This window comes from Spinacia oleracea, chromosome 2 (assembly GCF_020520425.1).
Source record: "Spinacia oleracea cultivar Varoflay chromosome 2, BTI_SOV_V1, whole genome shotgun sequence".
Lineage (NCBI taxonomy): Eukaryota > Viridiplantae > Streptophyta > Magnoliopsida > Caryophyllales > Amaranthaceae > Spinacia > Spinacia oleracea.
Window position 1 is genome coordinate 109,658,400 of NC_079488.1, and position 24,927 is coordinate 109,683,326.

The 24,927-nt window shown below is 34.3% G+C and overlaps 3 protein-coding genes across 3 annotated transcripts; 1 reads left to right on the forward strand and 2 right to left on the reverse strand.

The window, feature by feature from the left end:
• Window positions 1-1,587, reverse strand: LOC110782047 (thioredoxin M-type, chloroplastic-like). Its single transcript, NM_001426339.1, has 2 exons — window positions 1,329-1,587; window positions 1-620 (listed from the first exon to the last, which is right to left on the reverse strand). Exons 1-2 carry the CDS (start codon window positions 1,552-1,554, stop codon window positions 301-303), a joined length of 546 nt encoding a protein of 181 aa, NP_001413268.1. The 5' UTR covers window positions 1,555-1,587; the 3' UTR covers window positions 1-300.
• Window positions 1,588-3,138: 1,551 nt separating this feature from the next.
• On the forward strand, window positions 3,139-13,946 carry LOC110782046 (small RNA degrading nuclease 5). Its single transcript, XM_021986107.2, has 14 exons — window positions 3,139-3,381; window positions 3,504-3,560; window positions 3,689-3,754; window positions 4,359-4,492; window positions 4,582-4,694; window positions 5,857-5,982; window positions 6,066-6,136; window positions 6,962-7,021; window positions 7,230-7,285; window positions 9,251-9,311; window positions 9,413-9,680; window positions 10,640-10,821; window positions 11,597-11,892; window positions 13,679-13,946. Exons 1-14 carry the CDS (start codon window positions 3,181-3,183, stop codon window positions 13,800-13,802), a joined length of 1,815 nt encoding a protein of 604 aa, XP_021841799.2. The 5' UTR covers window positions 3,139-3,180; the 3' UTR covers window positions 13,803-13,946.
• Window positions 13,947-15,190: 1,244 nt separating this feature from the next.
• LOC110782045 (scarecrow-like protein 1) lies at window positions 15,191-18,827 on the reverse strand. Its single transcript, XM_021986106.2, has 3 exons — window positions 18,601-18,827; window positions 18,455-18,487; window positions 15,191-17,288 (listed from the first exon to the last, which is right to left on the reverse strand). Exon 3 carries the CDS (start codon window positions 17,133-17,135, stop codon window positions 15,480-15,482), a length of 1,656 nt encoding a protein of 551 aa, XP_021841798.1. The 5' UTR covers window positions 17,136-17,288; window positions 18,455-18,487; window positions 18,601-18,827; the 3' UTR covers window positions 15,191-15,479.
• Window positions 18,828-24,927: the final 6,100 nt, after the last annotated feature.

Here is a 24,927-nt window from a genome sequence, read left to right on the forward strand (position 1 = left end):
ATTAATTAACATATTCTTCTAAACATTGAAAGATATCACAATAATATCAACAAATGATCGATGATATACAAAATACTAAAACCAACTCTCTTCATCAAATGGAGTTGTTCCTTAGTTTTGTTTTTCAAATTACGAAAAAAGAGACAGAGACTGAGATCTTTAATTAGTACTAAAACACATGTATGTTTTTACAAGAGTAGTACCAGGATGAGTGACCTTCTAGAAGTCCTCGCGTTGCACCCCTAAAATAAAACTCCGTAAAAAAAACACATGTACTCCAGTTCAAAGTATGTGTTTATTTTAAGGAGATAAGTATTTCTCAATGGAATCAGTCAAAGTACTCTTAGGCACAGCACCTATGATACTCTCTTTCCTTTCACCATTCTTGAAAAACAACACTGTTGGAATACTCCTTATGTTGTACTGAGTAGCAATACCTGGTGCTTCATCTGTGTTCAGCTTGTATACTGCTATCTTTCCGGAATATTCTTTTGCCAGCTCGTCGATCACCGGGGCGATGAGCTTGCAGGGTCCACACCATGGGGCCCAGAAGTCCACCATCACCGGGACTTCGCTCTCTAGGACAAACTCCTTCCAACTTGAATCATTCACATCTTGGACTATAAACACAAAACACACAAACACAAAACAAGAAATTAATCAGTTTTTGCTAGCTGTTTTAATTGTTAATTAGTGCTTAATGTAAAAGAAATCACTTGTTTTGTGGGGTTATTTTATATTTTTAATTGCTCTATTGTACACTCAAATCAACACAAGGCTAGTAATGAATCGATGTTACAAGTTATAGGAAACATATTATGTTATAAAGAAGCAAGAAAGATAATTAAAAACAATGTTAACAATCTAAGTCCACAGACAGATGACCAGGAATCTTTTTTTATTGATCTTAACTCTTAAGGAACACAAATTACAAAACACAACTAGTTTATGATCTAAAGAACTTATATATTACAGTAACCTCTAGACAGATGCGGAAAACCCCCAAAAAAATAGGCCAAAAACCGATAACCTAATCCAGAACAACTGATATCATAAAGTTTCCGAAACAGAGAACCCTAGTCCAGAAAATAGGCCCCGAACAACATCAATGTTCGGGAGTTGCAGTAAGGGGACTTCAGGGCATATTCTAACATATTGGAATTTGGACATAAGATTTCTGTAGAGATTACAAACAAGTAGAATTTCCCAGTACAGAGTATGATTTATTGAAATTGCAGATACATACACAAATTTTAAAGCAAAAAATGTAGAATTTTAAAACAACATAATTTCTGTAGTTATACTGGTGAAAAGTAAGAAAAACTAACCTTCCTTGACAGCTTCACTAGCCTTGCAAACAACACTAGAGTATCGAAACTGTCGAGGAGACGATGAAGAAACCGAGGAAGATAATGCCGGAAACGATCTTTTTAGACCTCGAAAACTCGGGACATTAAGCTTGGAAGAAGGTTGAAGATGATAAACATGAGATTTAACAGCAACAGTTCCTACACTTGCTGATGTGCTCAACTGCAAACAGTTTTCTATAGCCATGATAATATTATTTATTATTTGTTGATTTTTTTTGTTCTTTGTTTTACAAGTAGTAGTAATGTGGAGGAAATACAGGTTTTAGATTTTGTTGAAGGGAAGAAGTGTGGATAACTTTGTTCAGATTTCTGAGGTGCATAGAATGATCAAATTCATGTGGATCACATTTGTTTGAGTCCCTATTTCGTAAATCATTTTTGTTTGTAAGGACCACTTGGTAATTCCACGTACTCATTTGTCTATGTGGTGGCAATTCACAATTGGCAATGAATTAAACGAGGCTAAAGCTAATCAATGGCCAATGCTAAATGTATTGAGGAAAAATCTTGTATGAGACAGGATTTACTTTAGGACTTGTTTGTGGTAAAAAAATACTTCTTCCGTTCTCTTTTAATTGCACCGATGAGTCGGTTACTGTTTATTTTATGCAAGTGAATATGTAGTAAATTACATTCATGTCCCTATTTTCAGATATAATTAGGGAAAATGTGGGATTTACGAAGTATATTGAATAAAGATGAAGGTAGTTTGGTAAAGTCAAGTGGATAAAGTTGCAAAAAAACATAAAGGTTGCAACTTAAAAAAAACGTATAAAAAAAGAAACGTTGTAACTAAAAGAGAACAGGGAAAGTGACAAATAACAAGGCGAAAAACTCTTTCAAAAATCTCCTCGAACGATCGAGCTTTTTTTTTCTTTCTAAAATAGTCTTTTGGACCCAAAAATCTTTCAAACTTCTTCTAACAAAACACCCAAAATACAGAGTATATTTTTGAGATAGTCAACAAGCTATATTGTATAAAAAAAATCTTCTTTCTCCAACAAGTTCATAACCAAACATGGCTATAATCTACTTATTTGTCTTTGTTGTTTAAGGCAACTATGAAGTAGTTTGATGTCCACCTAAAATACTTAGAATACACTTATTTTATTTTTATGTAGTCTTTTAAAATTTAATGTTCTTTAAAATGTGTGGAATGCGTCGTACACATTTAAATCTATCTACTAAATAAAATTCATGCGGGGGAACAATAACGAGTGACATTTTCTGAGTGAAAATTTCTCCAGTAAAATTAATTAATTAACTAAAATAATTAAAACAAAATAAACGGCTGATTATGATATAATTAATGACTTATTACCCGAAATATGGGCTAAATAATAATTAACAATTTTTAACAAGATAGTTAGTAATTTACAAAGTGACTAAAAATATATACTTCCTCCGTCTTTTAATACTCGTAACGTTTGGACTTTTGCCACTATTCATATAATCTACTTTGACTATTCGTAGTGTTTTTATATAAGATAAAACATAGTCATGTGGGATTTGTTAGATTCGTCTCAATGTGTATTTTCAAAATATCAAGTTTTTATAATTTTTGCAAGAGAATTTAAGATATAAATGATCAAAGTTGTGCATCGACATGCGTGAAACTAACAAACGTTGCGAGTATTAAAAGACGGAGGAAGTAGGTTTTTGCAAATTTAGTCATTTTCATAAAAAGAAAAAAAAAAAAAAACTAAGGGCAAGTCAATAAGTCATGATACAAGTAAGGCCCATAAAAACAAGTAAGGCCCAATATCTCACAATTTCATGAAGTATTTCTTTCTCTCTATTTTCCATAGTCATGCTTCATCTTCCCTACCCTCCGCCATTCTCCTGCTCCTTTCTACTTCCTTCTCCTTCATTTTCCCCCAAATTAATTTACAGAAATTTAAGCATGAATTCCATAGAACCAACTAAAGAAACCCTAATTTCCACCGACGAACAGTCCGAAAATCACAATGACAATTCTTCCAAAACTTATTTCGATATTTATGGACCTCAGGTAATCAATAACCTACTCTCTCTCCCCTTTCTTCCCTTAATTTTCATATTAATATGATTTTTTATTATGTAATTAATATTGATTGTTGTATTAATGTGAGACTTTTTTTTTTGATTAATTAGGCAAGAGCTGAGGTTGTGTTGAATACACCTGAAGCTAATTCTACTTTGAGTTTGGAAGTATGTTTTCCTTAATTATTTAATTTAATTTGATTGTACTGTGATTTTGTTGTTTGATTCACTTTTAATCTTTTTTCTTTATTGGGGTTTAGTACATTTGTTTTGAGGAGTTCTAAATGTGATTGCAGGATGTTCAAGGGTTAGTAACATGGGTGCTTGCTGATGGTTTCATGCCCCCTTGGGTATTTATCAAAGTAAGTGATCATTTATGTGTTCTTTTACTATGTCTTTTTGTCGCGAATTCGAATTCGCCTTTCATCTTAGTGCCTTTGGTGGATGCATGTCTAAAGAGTGAGGATGGCAATGTGATGAGGAAACTTGTGAATTTGTGTTGAAACTATGACAAGGGGATGGTGAATTGTTTTATCGCGTTAAGTGGAATGGGGGAGAGTGAAGATATATTCCATTACCTTGTATTTTGTGATAAGAATATCTTACTAGTGAATTGAAGTTTGAATCTTTATTTGCTAAATGAGGATGAGATTCATTGATTAATCTTATTGCCTCGCAATCTTGGTAGAAAATTTGAGTCTTTGACCTCTGTTTTGAATTTTGAAATCGGCACCAGTATCTGGTATAAAGAGTATTTTGCAATGGTTTGTGATATTGGTGTGGTTCTACAAAGATGGATTACTTATGAAGTTATGACTTGAATTTGAACAACTAACGGTGTACTTCTTTCCTTACCTCCTAAGTCCAAAATGTGAACGATTAACAAATAGCTTATCAGCTTGAAATTTAGCATAAACTCATTCACATTTATTATAATTGCTAATTTACGAACATTATGTGCTGCAGAACAAGCCCCTCATCCCGAAAGTGGCTCTTCTATATATTCCAGGCCTTGATGCAGCATTATACATGTCGCACACAAAAAAGTTTAGCAATTTGAAAAAGTGTTGTGGCAATCCAAGGGCAGTTCAGGCTTTAAGGTTGGCTGTGGCTCTGATTCTGAATCTGCCTTTTTTTTTTCTAAATATATTTATTGTTTGCCTTGCGAGTGATTTGTTTCTTGTGCTAGTTGTTTATTAGATGGTATTCAGACAATTGATGCGCTTCTGACATGCAAGTTCAAAAGAAAAAGAGATGAACCTGATTTAGCCTCCAAAAAACCTGACGAGTCCTCTGTAAAAGGTATCCTGATTCTATTTGCTTCATAGTATTGTAGAGCGCACTTTTATGCTTCCTTTAGCTGTTTCTTATCCATACCTCTCTTGTCCTTTATTCATTGTCCTTTTGGATCCTCCTGGTTATGCATGTGTTTATTTGTCTTCTCAACTTCTTATCGTGCAGATAACTAGTTGTGCACACTATTTTTCCATCTATGCGCTGATTGTCTCCTAGTTCAGTGTCTGATTCATATCTATCAGCTATTAGACATTAGTTGTTTGATCATTTTTAATGTGAATATGGATGTTCAAGGTTAATAAACATAAACTCATAAGATGTGAAAAACTGATGATTGGGAAAGATGATCAGGTAAGTTAGAACAAGTGTTCTGCATTTGTTGAAGACTAGATTTCTACAGTATCCCCCAAAGGTTAGGGCTGTTAATGGATAGGATTGCCCAAATGCTCGGCCTAGAATACGTGAGAGTGTGGACAACAATTCTTTTAAAAAATGAATATTGGCTTGGCTATTTAGCCAGTCCTAAGCTTCGTTTCAGGCATCCGTGTCATTCAGTATTTGAAAAGGTGTGCCTGGGTATTGATACCCTAGGCGCTTCTGGCTGCTGCGTATGCGCGTCAGAAGGATTGCACCTCACTTTGACGAGGCACGTGCCTTAGTCCTTTGTGCCTAGGCTCTAGGACCCCTACTGCCTCAGTGCGCTTCGACTCTTCGAGCCTTTTTTTTTGAGCCTTTTCAAAGTATTCAGACACTGCTGATATATAATTCGCGCGCCCCTGTCTGGCCCGAACCTGCTTTTGATACACTCTTAATCTATATCTGCTCAAAGCACTAGGTGTATCCTAGAAGCTTGTTTACTAAGCACCCCCATCGAGGGTAGTCTAATTAAAAATAGCTTATTCTGGATGCTGGGCCAAAGAGCCAAACACAATATTTTTTTGGTTGTCGGAGTAGTAATTGCTTATTTGACCGTGAGCTGACATATAGACAATCTAAAGAGTGTATAGTTTACCCATACCTTTAGCTGGTGTATTATAATCTGTTTAAGAGATTAAGAGTTGTTTAATTCTCTAGAAACTTGATTTTGTGATAATTTCTGCGTTGTGACATGAAATACTCGTATAAGATGATCACTGTTTCTGATGCTAAGATTTTTCTACAAATGCAGAAACTAGTTCTACTCCAAACAATATATCCCCAATTGAGCTTATGAAGAATTTACCATTCCCTGTCACGTATTATACTCTCACAAAAAAACAGCTGGAGGATAATGGATATTGCCTCAATCAACCTGGTGACACTCTATTCTCTATACCTGTATATTATGCTTTGTTGGAGCAATGCATTTTGTTTGATTATGTTTTGTACATGATGCAGATTTCTGTTCTACCTGCCCTGCACCTTCTGGGACTTCTCCTTGTGAAATGTTAGCTCTTGATTGTGAGATGGTAAGATATGACATGTTTGTCTATTCTGTGACAAAATAAATTTTCCGTTATTTGATGGTTTAGTTTCATCATAAGCTTTCAGTTTTATCTTTAAGCACTGTTAAGCCAGAGCTGCATGAGTGATGTTTACAAAGTGGGAAGGAAAAATGGTCATTCTCCCTAAGCAGTTCCTATTCAACTGTTGCACTATTCTCTTAATGAATTAGAATTTTGATACCACCTCCCTGGCTCTCTTTATGTTGGGTGGAGCTTTGGGCGCATGATACTCAGATCGGGTTCAGAAATTAAATTAAATTCTTATGTCTTCAGTTAAGATTCTTATTTAAAGTCACCAGTTACTCAGTCATTATAAAATTAATAACTATAGGAAGATAATTTATGCAATGATGTGTCAGTGGTGGGGAACTATGTTACCCGGACTCGGATACCCATATTTGACACGGGTACGTCTTCAAGTGTCTGACACGGCTATTTTGTGAAAAAATTGCATGACTTTGGTCCAAAATGAAGTGTATACCCATGTCAGAGTATCGAGGAACCGAGACGGGTATCTGAGGTAAAATGAAGAGTCCGGGTCACAGAGGAGGGGAAGATTTTAACTGATGCAACGAGTTGTAATTTAACTAGTAGTTCTATAGCTCTGATGACCTGCATGACCAGGGGTGTTTAGAGGTATTATGTTCATGTCATGCTTAAAGTCATGAAGTCTAGACAAACTGCCACAGGTTACTCTTAAAGAATTTTGTTTTCCCTTTATTAATCTGATGTGGTTCATGATTCTGAACTATCGTCTTGCACTAAGCTTCTCAATACATGCTTTTTTAGTGTATCACATGCAATGGATTCGAGCTGACGCGGGTGACACTCGTAGATGTTAAAGGTCAGGTGGGTTCTCAAAGTATTTATATAGTATGATCCACACGTTGCTACTTTGAGATCTTTTAAGAATAACAGTTCATGTCTATCAACATTAAATGTTGCTCATCTAATTTTGCTTACATCTGAAAATTGATGAGGTTGTTTAATACTGGTGAATATCTGTTTCTTTCTTCTATCTCACCTTATGGAGTCTTTATATATTTTATATTTCCAGGTCATGTTGGACAAGCTGGTGAAGCCATCTAACCCTATTGTTGATTACAACACAAGGTATTGATCCCCCATGAACTACAAAACGTTGCTGTCTCTGATTCATGTTTTTCTGCCGTGTCTTTGTATTTTTGGTGTTTTTCTGTATCTTTTTATTCATTAATTTCACTCTGCTCTTTTAATTGATCAAATTTCTGTATGGTTATCTTTTCGTTTAGAATGGAAAAGAATAAGCTACCTGTACACATAGGGGTCAAAATCTTTACTTCAACATTGAAGTTGGAACTACCTTTCCCCTTAAACTTGATTTGGCGATCAAAATCCTAAAAATTGTGGTGCTGATTCAGTCAAGTTACCTCTGGCCTCTGAGTCAAACATTTTTAGTCTATCATTTGTCGGAAAGGGAAATTGTGGCAGCATTTTCATTTTACAACTTATGGTAGTTTCCATAATTTGTTCCCAGTCCCATTTTCGCTTGTCCATGAGGTTAGATGGACAATGCTTGATTGGGGATGAATTCATTCTGAAGGCTGCATTCGTTATTAGTTTCTGAATATTGGACTTTTATATTCTGCTGCCTTCCATACGTTGTAAGACAAGACTAACTGGGTTATGGGAGTTTTAAAGCTACGTACTATTCAACTTGAAGGACTCGATCATGATTGCGGTAATAGTTCAAAACCAAAAATTACATTAATAGGATTTTAGCCTTATTTATATTCTTTTTAGTTTGAGCACTGTACTTACATTATAGCATGACCAAATCTCAGTGGGCTATATTTTCATAAATGACATAATTAATTAGTAAAATGTTCTTGGCCAGTTTTGACAAAAGATCAAATGTAATGGAAAAAAGAACGTTCTATTGCGTCAAGTCACTGTTACGTGCAATGAACTGATATTATATATTATGGAGAGGGGTAGTTCGGAAATAGCTTTATAAGTTAGTATGGGTATATGGGGAATAAGTTAGGGGGTAGTTAGGGAAGTAGTACTATATATAGAGAGGTTATTTGACAGGGAATGGCATGTTGAATATTGTGGAGTAATTTGGTTGAGCTTTTAAGAGCTCATTGGGAGAGAAATCAAGCCTCTCGAATGCTTGAATTTCGGTTACTTCTTGTACTTTCAGTTTATTAATCAAATCCTCATTAGTCTCTTGATTTATGGTCTGTTATCTATGCTAATTCATAGCATTTCGCAATGAATGACTTGGCAAGAGATTTTACTCGCTGCATTCCATAACAGGTTAAGAAGGATTGACAATCTGTAATGCATTAACGGAGTTTTAATTCCATAGTCTAGATACTTGACGCATGTTTGGGTCCAAAACACAGAATTAACTTTTATACCTTGGACATGTACCAATATCTGACTTAAGTACCTGAGTCCGAATAACAGCTTAATGGTCTGTCTGTCTTTGCGGCCCACATATGTTCTGCACTGGCTATGTCATTGTTTAGGTCCCTTGTCTGAATTTACTGACTACCATAATGTTAGTTGTGCTCTTAATTTTTTGAGATGATGAGGCCAAAAGATCCAAAAGTCTAGGTACACATTATTCTTGTAGACATTGTGGCGTTGTTTTCCCTCCTTCCCTTATTTGGTGGAACAATATAATTTTAGGGGTTTCTATTCAGTGTTCGGTTTGGATTTGGGTTTAATCCATCCAATCCGAAATAATATTCCATTTTGAAATATGGACTCCAATTCAATTTTGTACCTCCGTTTTTTGTATTTTTGCACCATTTAGGTTGGGCACAAAGATTAGGAAAAATTGTAAATATCAAAATTGCTCATATGATAACAAAGAAAAGAGTGGGAAAAGATAAGGTAAAATGGTAAAAAAATGTGAGTGAGGGTAAAGTGAGTAGTTAGTTTGTGATAAGTTTAGATAAGTTTAGACAAAAGTATCGAACAGAGCCTTATTAATTTTTTTGCCCTCTCATATTCTGAACTTTGCTTCACTCTTGTGGAATATATTCTTGGTTAATTCACTGACTTCTTTTGGCAACTTTTTTTCAGATATAGTGGAATAACACCCGAAATGTTGAATGATGTATCTACCAGTCTTGAGGACGTGCAGGTATGATATATTTTCAGTTTCTATTGTTTTACGGGATGCTTAAAGTACAGTTGATTTTGTTGCTAATGCTGAATTCAATCTTGTTCTCTTTTCTGACTCAGGAAGAATTTTTGAAGCTTGTTTATAAAGAGACAATCCTGATCGGGCACTCATTGGAGAATGACTTGCTAGCATTAAAAGTATCACATGATTTAGTAATTGATACTGCAGTATTATATAAGCATCCTCGTGGGGGCTCATATAAAACCGCTCTTCGGGTGCTTGCCAGAAGATTTCTGTCGAAAGAGATACAAAATTCAGAGTGTGGCCATGACAGCATAGAGGATGCTAGGACAGCTATGGAACTGGCTTTCCTAAAAATAAAAAATGGCAAGTGATTCTAAATCATTTTGCCACTATATATTAGCATTTGCTAGAAAACTGATGATGGTTGTTTGAGAAACTAGATGGTGCAAGAGAGGGAGTTCTGACATAGATTCAATCTAGATGTTCAAAAAGCCTCTTCGATGTCATCTCTGTTTTTGTATGTTTTACTTGTACTTAGCACAAGCTATTAGCTGACTGATGATGTTTTTAAAAATACAAATGGGCTGCGTTAAGAGCAGTTTAGGAGACTTGTTAGAGAAGCTGAGTCGGTGTGCCTGATGATTTGCTTCTTCTTGTTGCTCTATAACCAGATTTGACATGTTTGCTCCTGGATGCATCATGTCATTATCCCTGGTTAGTATCTAAAGGAAACTAAGTTTATCCACTTCCTTCAGCACAGTGTAAAATTTCTACCAGTTAATAGCACGGATTTAGGTTCAAATTTTTGCTCACTTGCACTTTGTTTTATTTACATCTGGGCACCGCCCTTTAACTCCTTTGAATCAGTTTTGTTTTTATTTTTAAAGTAAGATAATAAAAGCATGCATTGGGAGAAAAGCGTTTCAGTGAGATTTTAAGAAAATGACAGGTATATAGTATTTCTGTGATAAGTAAGTTGGGCTGTTAAACTAGGCTAACTCAAGTAGAATACTCCATATGAGATTATGTCATAGCTTGGAGGAATAGTTATCTTCACAAGAGTAAATATGTGGCAATTTCTTGGGGAGACAATAGAAGATTCTCATCATTCTATGTATGTGAAGAAGTAGAATCTTTATCTTGACTTAGATATTGAATACTTATTTGCACAAGAGTAATTCTGTGGCGTTGATTCTCTATCCTACAAGTTGATTTCATTCGCATAACTAACCTGTATTTTCTGTATGGATATTATGGCTATGCGTAAGCAGTGTGTAAAGTTTCTTGTTTATAACACATACTTTTATGTTTTCTGGGTTTAGGGCCTGATTTTGGCTCACCTCGACAATTTTTGCGGAAGAAGCTTGTCAACGTGTTAAGTGAATCTGGCAAAACATCATCATTCATTGATGATGTTTCAATTGTGAAGCGTTATGCTTCTGGGACATGCCACGCGTTTCCTGTTTCATCTGACGATGAAGCACTTTCTAGAGCTTCTAAAGAGGTATTTGATACTCCCGTTTTTTTATGTACTCGCTTTCCATTAAGGTTTTTAATTTTTATTTGCTCATTTCAGCTTGTTCTATGTTTGGCAAAAATATTTTATCATTTTACCCCTTTTACCCACAATATTCACACCTTGCAAAAATATTTTATCATTTTACCGACTTTATCCTACTTTTTCTTACATTCACCCATCTTTTTACTACATCTCGTACTTTATCAACCTTTTTCTTACACCACTCACTTCTCCTAGAACCGAGTCTGCAGCAAGGCCCTGCTTGTTGTGGTAATGTGTTAAGGGGGTAATAAACTAATAAAAGTCTAACTGAAGAAAACAAAAGCGAATTTAAGTAATTGTAAGGAAGGATGAGCTAGTGATGGTGTATTTATAAGGAGGATTATGGAGTGATGGTGTGGTCAGAGATGAAGAAGGGGGAACTATTATTCTCGTTTTGGGGGTAATAGTTATCCTAGGGTAGGGTGTGTAACTATCATTATGAGCGTAATAATCTTCCCATCTCTCTCTTTTCCTTGTGTCACCACTACATTGTTTCATTTGGTACTACCTTATCTCCTTTAATACCACTTCTAATCACTTATAATTTCCTTTCTTTCTATTTTGACTTTTATTACCCCTTGATACATTACCTCCAATCCAAGCAGGGCCTAAGTGGGTATAAAAAAAAAGCGGAGGGAGTATTTTAAAGTAGTACCTTCTATTCTATTTCTATGGGTGGTAGAACTTTTATATTGAGTAATCTTATGTGTGTTTCCAGGTAAAAAATGACAAGGTGCAATTCGTGTGGACTCAGTTCTCAGAAGTAAATGCCTATTTGAAAAAACAAGCGGATGACGACGAGAAATTTAATGCAAGACTAGCGGAGTTGATAGCATTTCTTACTTGTCAAAATAAGTCTTCTGCAAAGAAGGGAATAAAGTGTAGTATACCATCAACGTTCAAAGAGATCCTAACCCGTACAGATTCCAGAATTTACAAGCTCTATTCAAATTTACCCGTAAATAGTATGCTTATCGTATTTACCGGTCAGGGAGATACTGCAATAATCCACAGGTAAACCTTCTTCACAATAGATAAAGTATCTTTCCCTCTTTCCCCACCCTTTCTGTTCTATATCATTTGACTTTGGCATAAAATGTTATAACTATTATAAGTCCACTATTCCACAGTATTCGGCTATTACTAATTGCCACGTTGGTTTTGTTTGTTGGATGTTGTGCTAACACCGGCCCTTTTCTTAAGTAGTAAAAGACCATTGTATTTTCTGGAGAACTATATAGATTCTGGGACATAGATAAGTCTGGGTATACTTTCAAACAGATTTCATGGAGTCCTTGTAATATTGACAATGCAAAGGCAGTTCTTCTAATAGAGCGATATCTGTCATAACCAGTTAAGGACTCCATGAAATCTGTTTCTTGACAATGCAAGGGCAGTTCTTCTAACAGAGCGATATCTGTCATAACCAGTTGTGTTGGTAGTCTTAGTACACTGGATAGTTATTTCTAGTCTCATCATTAAACCATTGATTTCTTTTCCTACTGTCAACTATTGTATTATTTGGGTGACATTCAGACACTCAGACATTGCTGCTATATCATGTTCTGCAAGAGCTAGCAAGTTGATTCAGACATTTAAATACCAATTGATTACAGATTGGAGTAAGTTTGTCTTAAGGTGTAAGCATTTACTCAGCTCCTTCGACATGGTCCTAGAGAGGGGTCCAAAAATGTATTAGGAAAATCTCAAGGACCTTTGTGATAGAACGTTAGTTCCTTCTAGTTACCTTAAGCTGTTTTGCTCCTAGGTAATCCTTTCTTCCGTTTGCTGATATCATATCTATTTTTCGTTACCTCTCTTGCAAAAACCAAAAACTATACCTCTCTTGCAAAAACCAAAAACACTTCTATAAAATGGAAATATCATAATACTTGCAACGCACTATTAATCGAAAGTTTTTTTATATGAAATATCATATATACCCTCACTTTAGTCCCTTTAACTTCCTGATTCCCACCCACCAAATAGAAAATGGAGCTTTCCATTTATGCCCTCGTATAAAATAGTTAGATTCCATTTTCTTAAAGTGTGTGTAAAAAAGGTGTTGCGAGTATATAGAAACGGAGGAAGTGTTGCTTCCCCGACCACGTTTTCTACTCTTTCCTTCAATGCTGATGCTGTATCCCTGAGTGTTCTCCTTCTGAGATATTCTGATTGTCTTAATGCTCTTATCACTAACAGCCAAAATATTGATTTCCTCCTTGTAATGGAAAAAATTCTAGCTTTTCAAATTTGAGATTAAACGATGATGCAACACATAAGACGCAACCAACTGACATGTTTCTTCCACTAAATTGTATCATCACCAATCGAAAAAAGCAATGCAAGACACAACCAACATTTGGTTCTACATAATTCCTTTGTGCTATAAAATTCTGGCACTCTATTGCATCATGGAACTCACACAATAACCCAAGATATTTCTAACAAAAATTCTGGCACCCTTTCAATGCTTCAATCATAACATCATCCCACTGCCGAGCATTTCCTCCCTTTCACTTTGGGCCTCAATTGTTGAGCCAGCTGATGACTAAGATGTTGTGTTCATATTTGAGTGTGTTTTTGGTTAATCTTACGGAAATGACAACTGTATTGGGCTACTTTTTCTTTATATAGGGTGGTATTCTGGTTAATGCACTTGAACTGATAAATCACACTGAACTTTTATCCTGTTTTTCTTTGTTAAGGTTTGATATAGAAAATGGTCGTAAGTTTGATATTAGTTCGTTTTGGTGGTGCTGGTTTCATTAGTTGACATTCTTCTATTATGTATATGCAGACTGCGAAAGATGCTAACAGAAGAAGCCAAAACCGAAGTATGCCGTGAAAAACTAATAAAGGTCTTGGAAGAGCTACAAGCTCAGGCTGAAGTAGGTCTGTGTTTTGTGGGTATAAAACATTGATTTCTATTTTTCAGACTGGATATTCCACATTATGTGTACCATTTGTAGAAAGAAAAAAAGGAAAGAATGAACCATATTTTTGTCAATCCTTTCTCAACTGGCCATCCCGCCATTCTCAGAGTGAAGAGCATTATCATTTATCAACAGCTTTTGTGTTATTGTGCAATTTTTTTCAAGTAACACAACATAACAGCCCATCTATGAAGAGAAAGGTTTTTCTTTCAGACATTTTCCTGCTGTTTAGCCAGTGAGAACTTCTATTACATGCAAGAAATTACTTGAAAATATTCTTAAAGGGGCGAAAATTACGTTTGAAGATTTACCCTTCAGCTCTTGTTTCAAAGTGTGACAATCTTTTACTCCCTCCGTCCCAAAATATAGTGCCTGATTAATATTTTGGGTGTCCCAAAATATTGTGCCTGTTTTCCATTTTGAGTGTCCCAAAATGTGGTCCAATATTTAATATTTGTACTTTTAAAAAAGAGTGGTCTTATCATTAATGTTTTTATCATGAAAATATGGTCCCATAATTTATTACTTTTTGTCCTTTTGTTTAAAAATTAAAATAAATTGGTACTTTTCTACTAAAGTACAATAACATCAATAGTTTATCATGTTATTTTTCAAGTTTCTTAATTCCCGTGAAAAAAGTCAAACGAGCACTATATTATGGGACGGAGGGAGTACCTGATAGAAACAGATTCAATGGTATGACCTCAACCTGGATCATCTGCATTATCAGAAAGATTAGGTCAAGGGAAAAGGATACTACCAGAATTTGATTTTTCGGATATATGTTCGGGAAAAGGGATTTCCCGAGGATGTAAAACCTAAATCCCTTTTGGAGGCTAAATACCTCTTCATATGGTATTTTTATGTCCACTGGTGATCCCCTTTATATTCGCCCCTCATATATACGCAAAATTATAAAAGAGTACACAGTTTGGGGATGCAATTTCCTTAGAGATTGGATAAGCATTAAGCTTATATCAATTATTACAAGGCACGAAAATAAGGTAGTCATAGTTGACTATTTAAGGTAGCTTGTTTTTTCATGCATTTTTCTTTCTTAAATGACACAATTATTTAGGCACGTTTGCCAATGCACGATTTCAAACATTAATATCTTCCATTATGAATAATTAAAAATTATAAAAAATTGATATTTAAAAAATATTTATTGAGACGAATCTAATGAGATCACACAAGACTAATGAAGTCAAACGAACTCGGGTGAATAGTATTAAAAACCCAATTGTGTCATGTAAATAAGAACAGAAGAAGTACTTTTTAATATAGTGGCGCGTCCTAACATTGTAGAAGTTTCCATGCACATTCAACAATGGATTGGAGACTTTCCAAAAACAATAAAATGCAAAAAGAAATCGTCTGGTAATGCAGTCAACATAAGATTGGAAAGAAGAAAATATGACTCAGGTAAAGTCAGCAAATTGGACAACCTAAAACAATTTCTGTTCATAATGAACTGCACAAAAACAAAAGGCACTTCACAGTTCGCGCCTCAGATAAGTCCACAATATGCAGTTCACTAAAAAAAACAAAAGATCACAACATAATTTACAAACTCTTATTTCTAATCCCATAAATTACACCAACACCTCAAGTCTTTCTGTTAGGAAATTAAAGAACAACTCAAACCAGATTTTGATCATCACTTCACTTCCAAGCTGATGCAACAACCAAGCTTTTATCTTCCCACGCAAAAAGAAGCGCGTCCATTTCCTCATTCAACTTGAACCTGTCACAATACTGCGAAACAATAAGCCCTCGAATCATCTCACTCACGTTTTGCTTCATCGGACATGATCTGAACCCCGCCATTTCCATCCTCGCCCTCCATTTCCCCGCCACTTCGTAGCGTTCAACCCTCTCTTCTCCTTCACAAGCAACAACGTTCACAATATCACGTGCCAAACACTGTTTCTCGACATTGATCCTTTCCTGGCTTTCTCTAGGGAGAGTAGCATCGAGTGACTCAAAAACAGCAGAGTAATAACTATAAGCCTCGAAAAACCTAGGAAGAAAAGGGGTTGTGTTCGTGTTCACATCTTGTTCAACAATGGTTACTAGTTTCGGGTTTAAGCTTTTAACCATTCGAAGAAGCTGGTCACGAAGATTGATCGTTGAGACACTTTCATCGGGCATGTGGTGTAGTAAGAAAGCGAAATTCACCACTAGGGCTTCTTCACCTTCTCTGTAATCCAACATTTCTGGGGTAACAAGTGGTGTTCTTGTTGGTAATGCTTTAAACTCAAAGGGTAACCCTTCAAGTTCAGCTAATACCTCAAGTCTTTGCCCTATGTTTTTAAGGCCACCAATTGGGCGTTGAACAGATTCGGGATCATCAACCCCGGTTAATCTCAAATGAATTGATTTCCCACGAACCTTAGCAAGGGATCGTATGAGGTTAATGTATTGATTTCCTTGATTAATGTCAAAATCAATAATATGTACCTTTTTTTCATACTTAATTGCTTCCATAATTGCCTCATTTGCTGCCATAAATCCAAACTTGAAACACGGACATACCTCGAACAAAACTTGCATCGCTGCAAGCTTTTCGAAAGAAGGTGGCTCTTTACATCTCAAAGCTTTATAAAGAACTTTCCCCGATGAAGCTAACCGAGCAGCAAGGCCTTCTACCATGTAGGCTGCAATCCTCTGTGGTGGGTCCCCTTGGATTGAAACCACCTGTCTAAGCTCATTGATCATTGATGCAGCTTGTTCAAATTTTCCCTCTGAAATTATAGCAGCACAATCAAACAGCAACTGTTTAGTACTACGAGAAGAAGGTAACGGCAACGCTTCATCCTTGTTGCTAATGCTGCTTAAGTTGGAAGATTCAGAGGAAGTGGACTCTTTCGGGGAGTCATAGACCATCATACTTCTTAACGACCCGGCCCAATCTTCATCTATCTCCATGTTGTTGGGCTGCTCAGGCCCAATAACAACCTCATCTACTCCGTCTTCCTCATCATCATCGAGGAGCGCATGCTCCAATTCTTGAAGCTTCAGCTTTATCATTCCTTCATCATATTCGATTGGTTCTGGACTTTGACAGATGAAGTAATCCAGTTCGTAGTTTGTTTGGTAAGAGGAGTCGAACTGGTTTGAAGTAGAGCTGGGTGGGTGGATTATCTCTTCTGAGGGTGAATCAAGGAAAAACTGCGGGTCATAACTCGGGCTGTTGAAAGTTTCTGTCATGTACTTTACATTGTGTTTTTCAGAGCCGTATAACTGAGTTGACAAACCAGAACTTTTACCACTTCCTTGTAGTGCATATAGCCTCGGAGTTCCATATGCCGTAGACATATTTTCTGACCAAACTAATTATCAAGGTTCTCAACTATTATCCCAAGTGCAAATTCTTATTGTATACTTCGTATAAAGACTAGTTTTCTGGATGCCAAATGCCGGTATCAGGTTGACCAAACTGTTGTTGCAATAATCATGTTGCTCTCAAATCTAAATGAAAGAATAAAAAAACAAAGAAAAGAGATAACATAAGGGGATATGCTTTTGGCAACTTGATTAATTTATTTGGAAATAAGCAGTTTGAAGCAATTAAAAACCATGTAAATGAGTAGAATCTACTCCGGACATGGTCTCTCCTCAAGATAGATATGTTAAATTAATACACAAACTATGTTAAATAGTTGCAACATCACCACGTCACGTGCACTAAGTTAGGATCACATCATAGAAAATGAAATAGCTACGCAAGGCGTGACCGGATGATTTGTCACCATGGAACAATTCAAGAACAACGAGCAAGCCGAGCAGCTCCATAAAACATCTCCAAATACTGTATTTCAAATTTCAGGTTTGTGCAACCCAAATCTCCTATTAGTTGAGAGTTCTATAGGTGGATAATTAGTTTGATTAACTTGCACCAATGTTACTCAAACTCTTCATTTTACCTTGTTGTTTAAAAATCCCGTGTCAAGTTCAAGAAATTGACACCATGACACTTAATTTTTGGGCATATAATCTGAATCACTTGGATTTGTTATGCAAATCACAAATTCTAGAAAATTAACACGGTAACCTAGTTCGAAATGGGATAAATGTCGTTTTTAATCATACAATCTAAGTTAAAGGTAATGAACTTACAAGATGCTGGAAACAAACCACTAAACAAGAAGGTCCAGAACTCATCAAAATCATTTTGAACAACTAATTAAGCTCATCACAAATATCCTAAAACCCAACAAAAATATCCGAAAAATCGCTGTCAAAGACTCAAAGGATCCTGGTAAAGTGGTAAACCTAAAAGACTGGCATGCAAAAATTGACCAAAAACAGTTTACATGAAAATGAAGCAACATGCAAGAATCCACCAAAATTCCAAACATAAACAGGGGTTTAGGAATTAGAATTCAGGGGAAAAGAAGAACAATACCTGAAGATTAGCACAAGCAGATCTACTGAGCAACTAAGTTTTTAACTAAACAAATCAATAAATTGAACGCATGCATACAGAACAAGTTTGGAAGAATGAACAAACAAATAAACATATCATATCCAAATAGATATGAATCAAAATCTATGAAACAATTAAGGAATTAAATTACAAAAACAACCAAACAAACATGAAATTAAGAACCAAAAAACAAAAATAAAAATCATACCTGGGAGTGAAGATCAGAACAAAAGAGGGTATCCTGCAAAATAACAGCAACCCAGAAAAAGATAAGCTTCAGAAATTATGTCAACAGATTTTGGCCAAAAATCACAAAACCCTCAACCAAAATTGACCAATAAACAGTAGAATTACCTTAAATAAGTCAATAAGTTGGGGTTAGGTACTAAAAAGGAGCAAAGATTTGATATAAAAACTTTATGCTAAAAATAATATATGTTCCAAAAGATGAAATATTTCAAAGCTTGTTTAGTACTTGTATGTAAGAATTGCACAATTGGTTAAAGATGATGAAGAAATCAAATCTTCTGGAATTTTAAGGAAAAGTGGGGCAGAAAGTTGTGAGAAAATGCTTACCCAGAATTCTGTATTTGTTGGATTTATTTTTATTTTATTTTATTTTATTTTTTATTATTTTGGGTAGACTGATTATTTGTCCGCATGCAGTACCACCAACCTGTCTGACTAAAATGGTACTTCGTTCCTGACGCAGTAACAATTGCTTGGTTTGGCGGTGGTTGGAGCTGAACTTGGTATGAAAAACCCGTGTTCGATCCCCGCAATAATAATTGGGAGGGAATTGGAACCTAACCACCCAGAACTTGCCCCGAATCCGGATTAGCTATAAGGGTGAACCGGGTGCTAACACAAAAAAAAATAGTTGACGCAGTTTGACTTTAGCTGGCAATTCCCGATCCGACCTGATAACCCGACTCGAATCCAGCCTGAAACGAACCCGACTGACCTGATATTGACCCGATTTGATTCATTTATCATATTTTGTATGGAGTAGTAATATTAAGTTTTACAATATTTCTGATATTTTTTGACACAGCCCGAAATCGACCTGAAACCAAACCCGAACTTGACCCATTGACCCAGATTGCCACCCCCTGTATTCATATACTCTCTTGTTACCGGATTTTGTTATCTGTACATAAGGTAAAATAGTACGGAGTACTCCATATTTATTTGAGATCTTGTTAATTTCGTCTTGATAAATATTTTCAAAATGTTAACTTTTTTTAATTTTTTCTTTTACATAATTAAATATATTATGATAAAAATATACATCCATAAACGCAATTAAAGAAGTTTGTCAACTACGGAACAATAAATAAGAACGGATGAAGCATTTTCTAATCTAAAAAAATAAATAAAACGCCATGTTTTTGGGTGGGTTGTTGTTAAGTCTTCGTTTTCCCATTGCTTTAATTATGACCGTTAATTAGTGGAAGAACGGTAAATGATGGGGCTTTTAGTTATCCACTAATCCACTATGGTGCATACTTTATGTGGTGAAGTTTGTTTTGTCAAAGACACTAAAAGTAAAAAAAGTAAGAAATGAGAATAGTAGAAAATTCCCACTTGGGGGAATTAAAATGAGAAATTATTAATTATAAGGTTAAACATCAATATTCTATAGAGTACTAATGCTTCGAGTAAGAATTAAAGACATAATTGTTAATCTAGAAACATACTTCGTACAATATTGTCTTTGATATATTGCTTTTTCTTTAAAAAAACGCTCGTAGATTGGTCAATTTGTTTTCAAGTTTGGTAATTTTTGTATGTACGCACCCTTAGGTTTTACTATGCTTTCAATTATTTAAAGTTAATAACACACTATTAACCTCATGCAAAAAGTTACGGAATATGATGTTACTGATGTATCCACGAACATAAGTAACATAACAATATCCGGGAAAAAAAAAAATGCTTGAATTGAAGTTCTTCATTGAACTTGTTAATCAAAGTTGTCTAAAATGCATGAATTGAAGTTCTTCATTGAACTTGTTAATCAAAGTTGTCTAAAATGCATGAACAATACCGGAATATACCAGATCATAAAGAATCAGATCAGACCAGAAACTAGAAAAATCCGACAAGACGAGATGAAGTCGTGAAAAGAATAAAGCCTTAATCTCTTGCATTGAATATCTTCTGCATTTTTCTTATCTTGAAAGCACCCCCAAATCCCAAACATAATGGCATTTGCAATTGGGCTGTCCTGATCCATTATATTTCGGCCCTATCGGCCTAGCCTAGTAATATTACTAAAATGTAAGCCATGCCCATCATTGACTATCTATCGGCCCATTTCTTAATAAATGTTTCTTATCTTTTTCTTTTTTGAGGGGAATACATGTTTCTTAATTAAATTGTTTACAACTTAATAAGAAATTATTAATGTTATTTAATCAATAACATTAATCTACCTTTCCTCTTACATGTTAATCCTTTATTGACTCTAAACCTTAAGCACTTAAAGAGAATAATGATTTTAATCTTAAGTATTGAAAAAGTCTCAATCTTATTGTTATACTTCACCTCAATGAATTTTGACAGAAAGCAAAGGTATCTTATTGTTAGTGGTCATATATAGTTATCACTAATTTTCTGACAAGAGAACCATAATCTTAATTAAACACTCATCATCTACTTTAATTATTTCTACTCTTTCTATAGCTAACTTAACAAAAACAAGCATGGTAGCTAACTTGTCATTGTCTTACAATGTTCTTAAAATTAGACACTATTATAGTAACTCGATCAATGTGCATTCATTCCCTAATTGGCCGATGACACGTCGCCCGCTCCTCTTAATTTTATGTTAAACTAATCACTTATGGTTCGTTCGGTATCACTGTCAGTTTCCAGTTTGGGTTTTTGTTTAGTAAGTCATATGATTTAGATTGAATTATGAAGTAAGAATCGGCCATAAGCATACTTATAGTAATCGTGTTTATTTGAAAACTGTCAACAAAAAACTGAAAACTACTTTTTGTGGTTTCATATTTTAGTTTTTTAGTCATATAAAAAATAGAAAATTGGAAACAAAAAAGAATACCCTGAACGAACCCTTACGGTTTTGTTTTGATCCAAACTAAACAATTTTGACTAAGTCTTAAACATTGTTTAATCAAGGGTTTAATCAAGTTAGTTCTTATACATAGAAGACAAATAATTCCACAAACATTAATCTTATGGGGCACTTCAGGTAAAACTATGTATATTTACGTCATTTACATAAAATCTAAGCTTCGTATGTGAACCGTTGATTTTAGGATAATATTAGTTAGGAATAAAAGTCGACCACCCACTATTTTATCCGATTAAATCAACAAAATGAATCATGAAGTGTACAAATGGACCAAATATATGATTCCATATACTACTACTATACATAAGCTTTTGCTTAAGGAGTTTCTTGAATAAATTAAATTAAATAAGATGTGCTCATTTAGTAGGATTACATTTCTTGGCTCAATATGGATTTAATTAGAGACTAGTCTTGGATAATTATTTGGCTATATAGGGCATAAACAAAGTACTTGTCCTAGGCTTTTGGGGCCACTTTTGGACGTTCATGTGTTTTTTTCGCGGTTTTTTCGAATAATATTTTGTGATTCACAAGGATATAATAGGATCTTTTACCAAATTGACTACTTTTACAATTTTATTTACCAAAATAGTTACTTTTGAATTCTATTTCCCAAACTAGCTACTATTTATTTACCAAAACGACTATTTTGACTTTGGGGCAAAAAAAAAACAATGAACCGATTTGAGTTTTTTTAGTAGTGAACCGGTTTGGTTTTTTTTAATAGTGAGCCGGTTTGGTTTGAGTTTTTTTTTTTTAGAATAGTGAAATGATTTTGTTTTTTAGGGACTCTCGTCCGTATATTTTCTTGGGTTCCTTTTATTTTTCTATACCTAAGTCGATCAAGTTCAATTTTTTCCAATTAACCATTGACATTCATAAACCCTAATGTTTTTCGATTGAAGATTCCAATAGAAAAATTGATAAAAGTATGTAATTTTCTTTCTGTTTGAACATTTAAAGCTTATTATTAATGCATATTATATTTAATTATATTCAATTTTATGGAACTTTGGTTTCATTCTAATAAGAAATCAAAAATTTCTTTGGGTTGAGAAAATTTGAGAATTGTATACTTTGATTGAAAGTTAACGTCTATCATAAGAGAGATTTTAGCTTATGAGGTTGTAAGCCCTTAGATATGTATTTTTTTCTTTATTTTCTAAACTTTGGGTTGGTTTATTGTGTAAGACAATAAAACTTAGTTACAGACCGTAGTATTTGTTTATTTTGCCTAAAACTAATAGGCCTTATTATGATATGTGTGCGATTGGATCAATGTTTATGTTTTCACGGTACTTTATTCTAAGTATAATACGAGTTATTTTTTCTTTAAAATAAAGTAATTATTCTTTAGTTTGTAATTTATGTTTTGGGTTGATTTTATTTGAGTATACTTTGTCTAAAAGTAGCTATTTTGGTATATAAAATAAATGGCAAAAAGAGGGGAAATAGAATGGATCTTTGTTAAATGCTTTGGTTTGATTTTAGTAGCAAAAAGTACTTGTTTTTTAGTCTAAAATAATAATTAAAAAAAAAAAAAACCAAACCAAATCAAACCGGTTCACTATTAAAAAAATCCAAACCGGTTCACTACTAAAAAAAACTCAAACCGTTTCATTATTTATTTATTTTTTGTCTCAAAGTCAAAATAGTCGTTTTGGTAAATAAATAATAGCTAGTTTGGGAAATAGAATTCAAAAGTAGCTATTTTGATAAATAAAATTGTAAAAGTAGTCATTTTGGTAAAAGATCCGATATAATAAATGATAAATTACGAATAGGGGAGAGATATAGTTTGAACTTGTACGTGACTTGTTATAACCTAAGTCTTTGACTAGATGTATTATATGTCACTTAAAATCGATGTAGAGAAAAAAAAAAGGTACCAACTTCATATACGGAGTACTTGAATATGATAAGAATTTCTAGTTATGTAAAGATAATATTGTGTACACTTATTATTCTTACTAATAAAATAATATTCTTTCCATGCATACTACCAATCTCCAACCAAATATCAAGCTCGATCTAGTAGTAGTGTTACTAGTGTATGTGTTACTCTTTGTTAAGCAATGCCAAGTTGGGTTATGTTTAGACATCAAGAAAATTGATGGTTTTAGTTCCATAACTAGTAAGGTTAACATTAATCTCAAATGTTGTTTCGTGTTTCGAGCCCTGATATAGTGATATATTTATGTTCGACGACTTATTACAGACAAAATAAGTTTAGATCGAATAGATTCAGATAAATAAGTTAAACGAATTCAGATACTCCATAATAAAAATTCAAACAAAATAACTAAAATAATTCGTTATTTTTACCATCGGGGTTGTAGTAATTAATTATTGTTGATCGTCCTTAGCTTCAATTAGTTGAGAAAACTAAAAAAAACTGTATTATTTGCACATATATGTATAAGAGGTGATGTGGTCCAATAGAACAATAATTCTTATTGGAGCAAAGTGATTAAAATTGGAAAGTAAAATTCACAAATATATAAACATATATAGCACATGAGAATATGAGTTGTCAATCGCCATTCTTGTGCATCCCTTGAAATTTCACAAGGCCTCTAAATAGAAAAAAAGAAGTCTGAAATTGCATAGTGAAATTTAATGAAGCCAGCATCATATTCAACTACCTTGTAACAAATTGCATTTAATTATCCCTCCAAAAAATAAAAATATATGAGCTCATAATATTGCAAAAATGGAGTTTCTACAAAATGAAATAATTAGGGGTCTTTAAATGTAGTACTACATATGACTATACTATAAACTAGGTCATATTGTAGTTGTTAACATGCAGAATCTGTTGAGTTGTGATCTTCTTTGGGATCTGTTAATTTCTATATTTAGGCTTGTGATTGAAAAACAAGGTAGTATGTGATGATACACATTAAATATGGGATTCTTTTCATCGATGTCATGTATTGGGTATCAGTGTTTGTGTGTCGACTGTCGTCACTAGTAATTACTCTGTAATACTGTTACACGTACTGTAACAACTATGTAAGTTGGCATCCTGCGAGTCAAGTGTCCTGTACATACGTTGAAGGTGTATTCGTTCATTCTTGGTGAATTTATAAGAAAATTAAGAAAAACTCCATCCATAGAAATCAATATTTGAAGTCTGAACACATACGTACATGCACTTGCTGACATACGTACACTTGGTTACGTACATGCATGATTGCATGAGTACATGCAAATGCCATTAATTAAAAACGAACTATCCAAATTGTATTATGCTCTTATATGAATTGAAAATCGATCTGAAAGGTGTATGTTTTAGTGGAATATATATTCAAAATGTATCTTTTTGGAGCTAGACAAAAGAAAAACGAGTCGTACGTTACAGTTAAAAGGGTACTTGAGTTATTCATATGTCGTCGTAATTTAACTTGATAACTTATAAATGACCTTGTGAATCACCAGTAACTTTGAAATCAAAGTTACCCATACCATTAAAAAAATTGCGTTTACATAAATAGTTTTACGACTCCCTACAAGAATTATCGATGCATTCATTAATCTATTATGCATACGCATAGTTATAGTAATTAATTGAATAA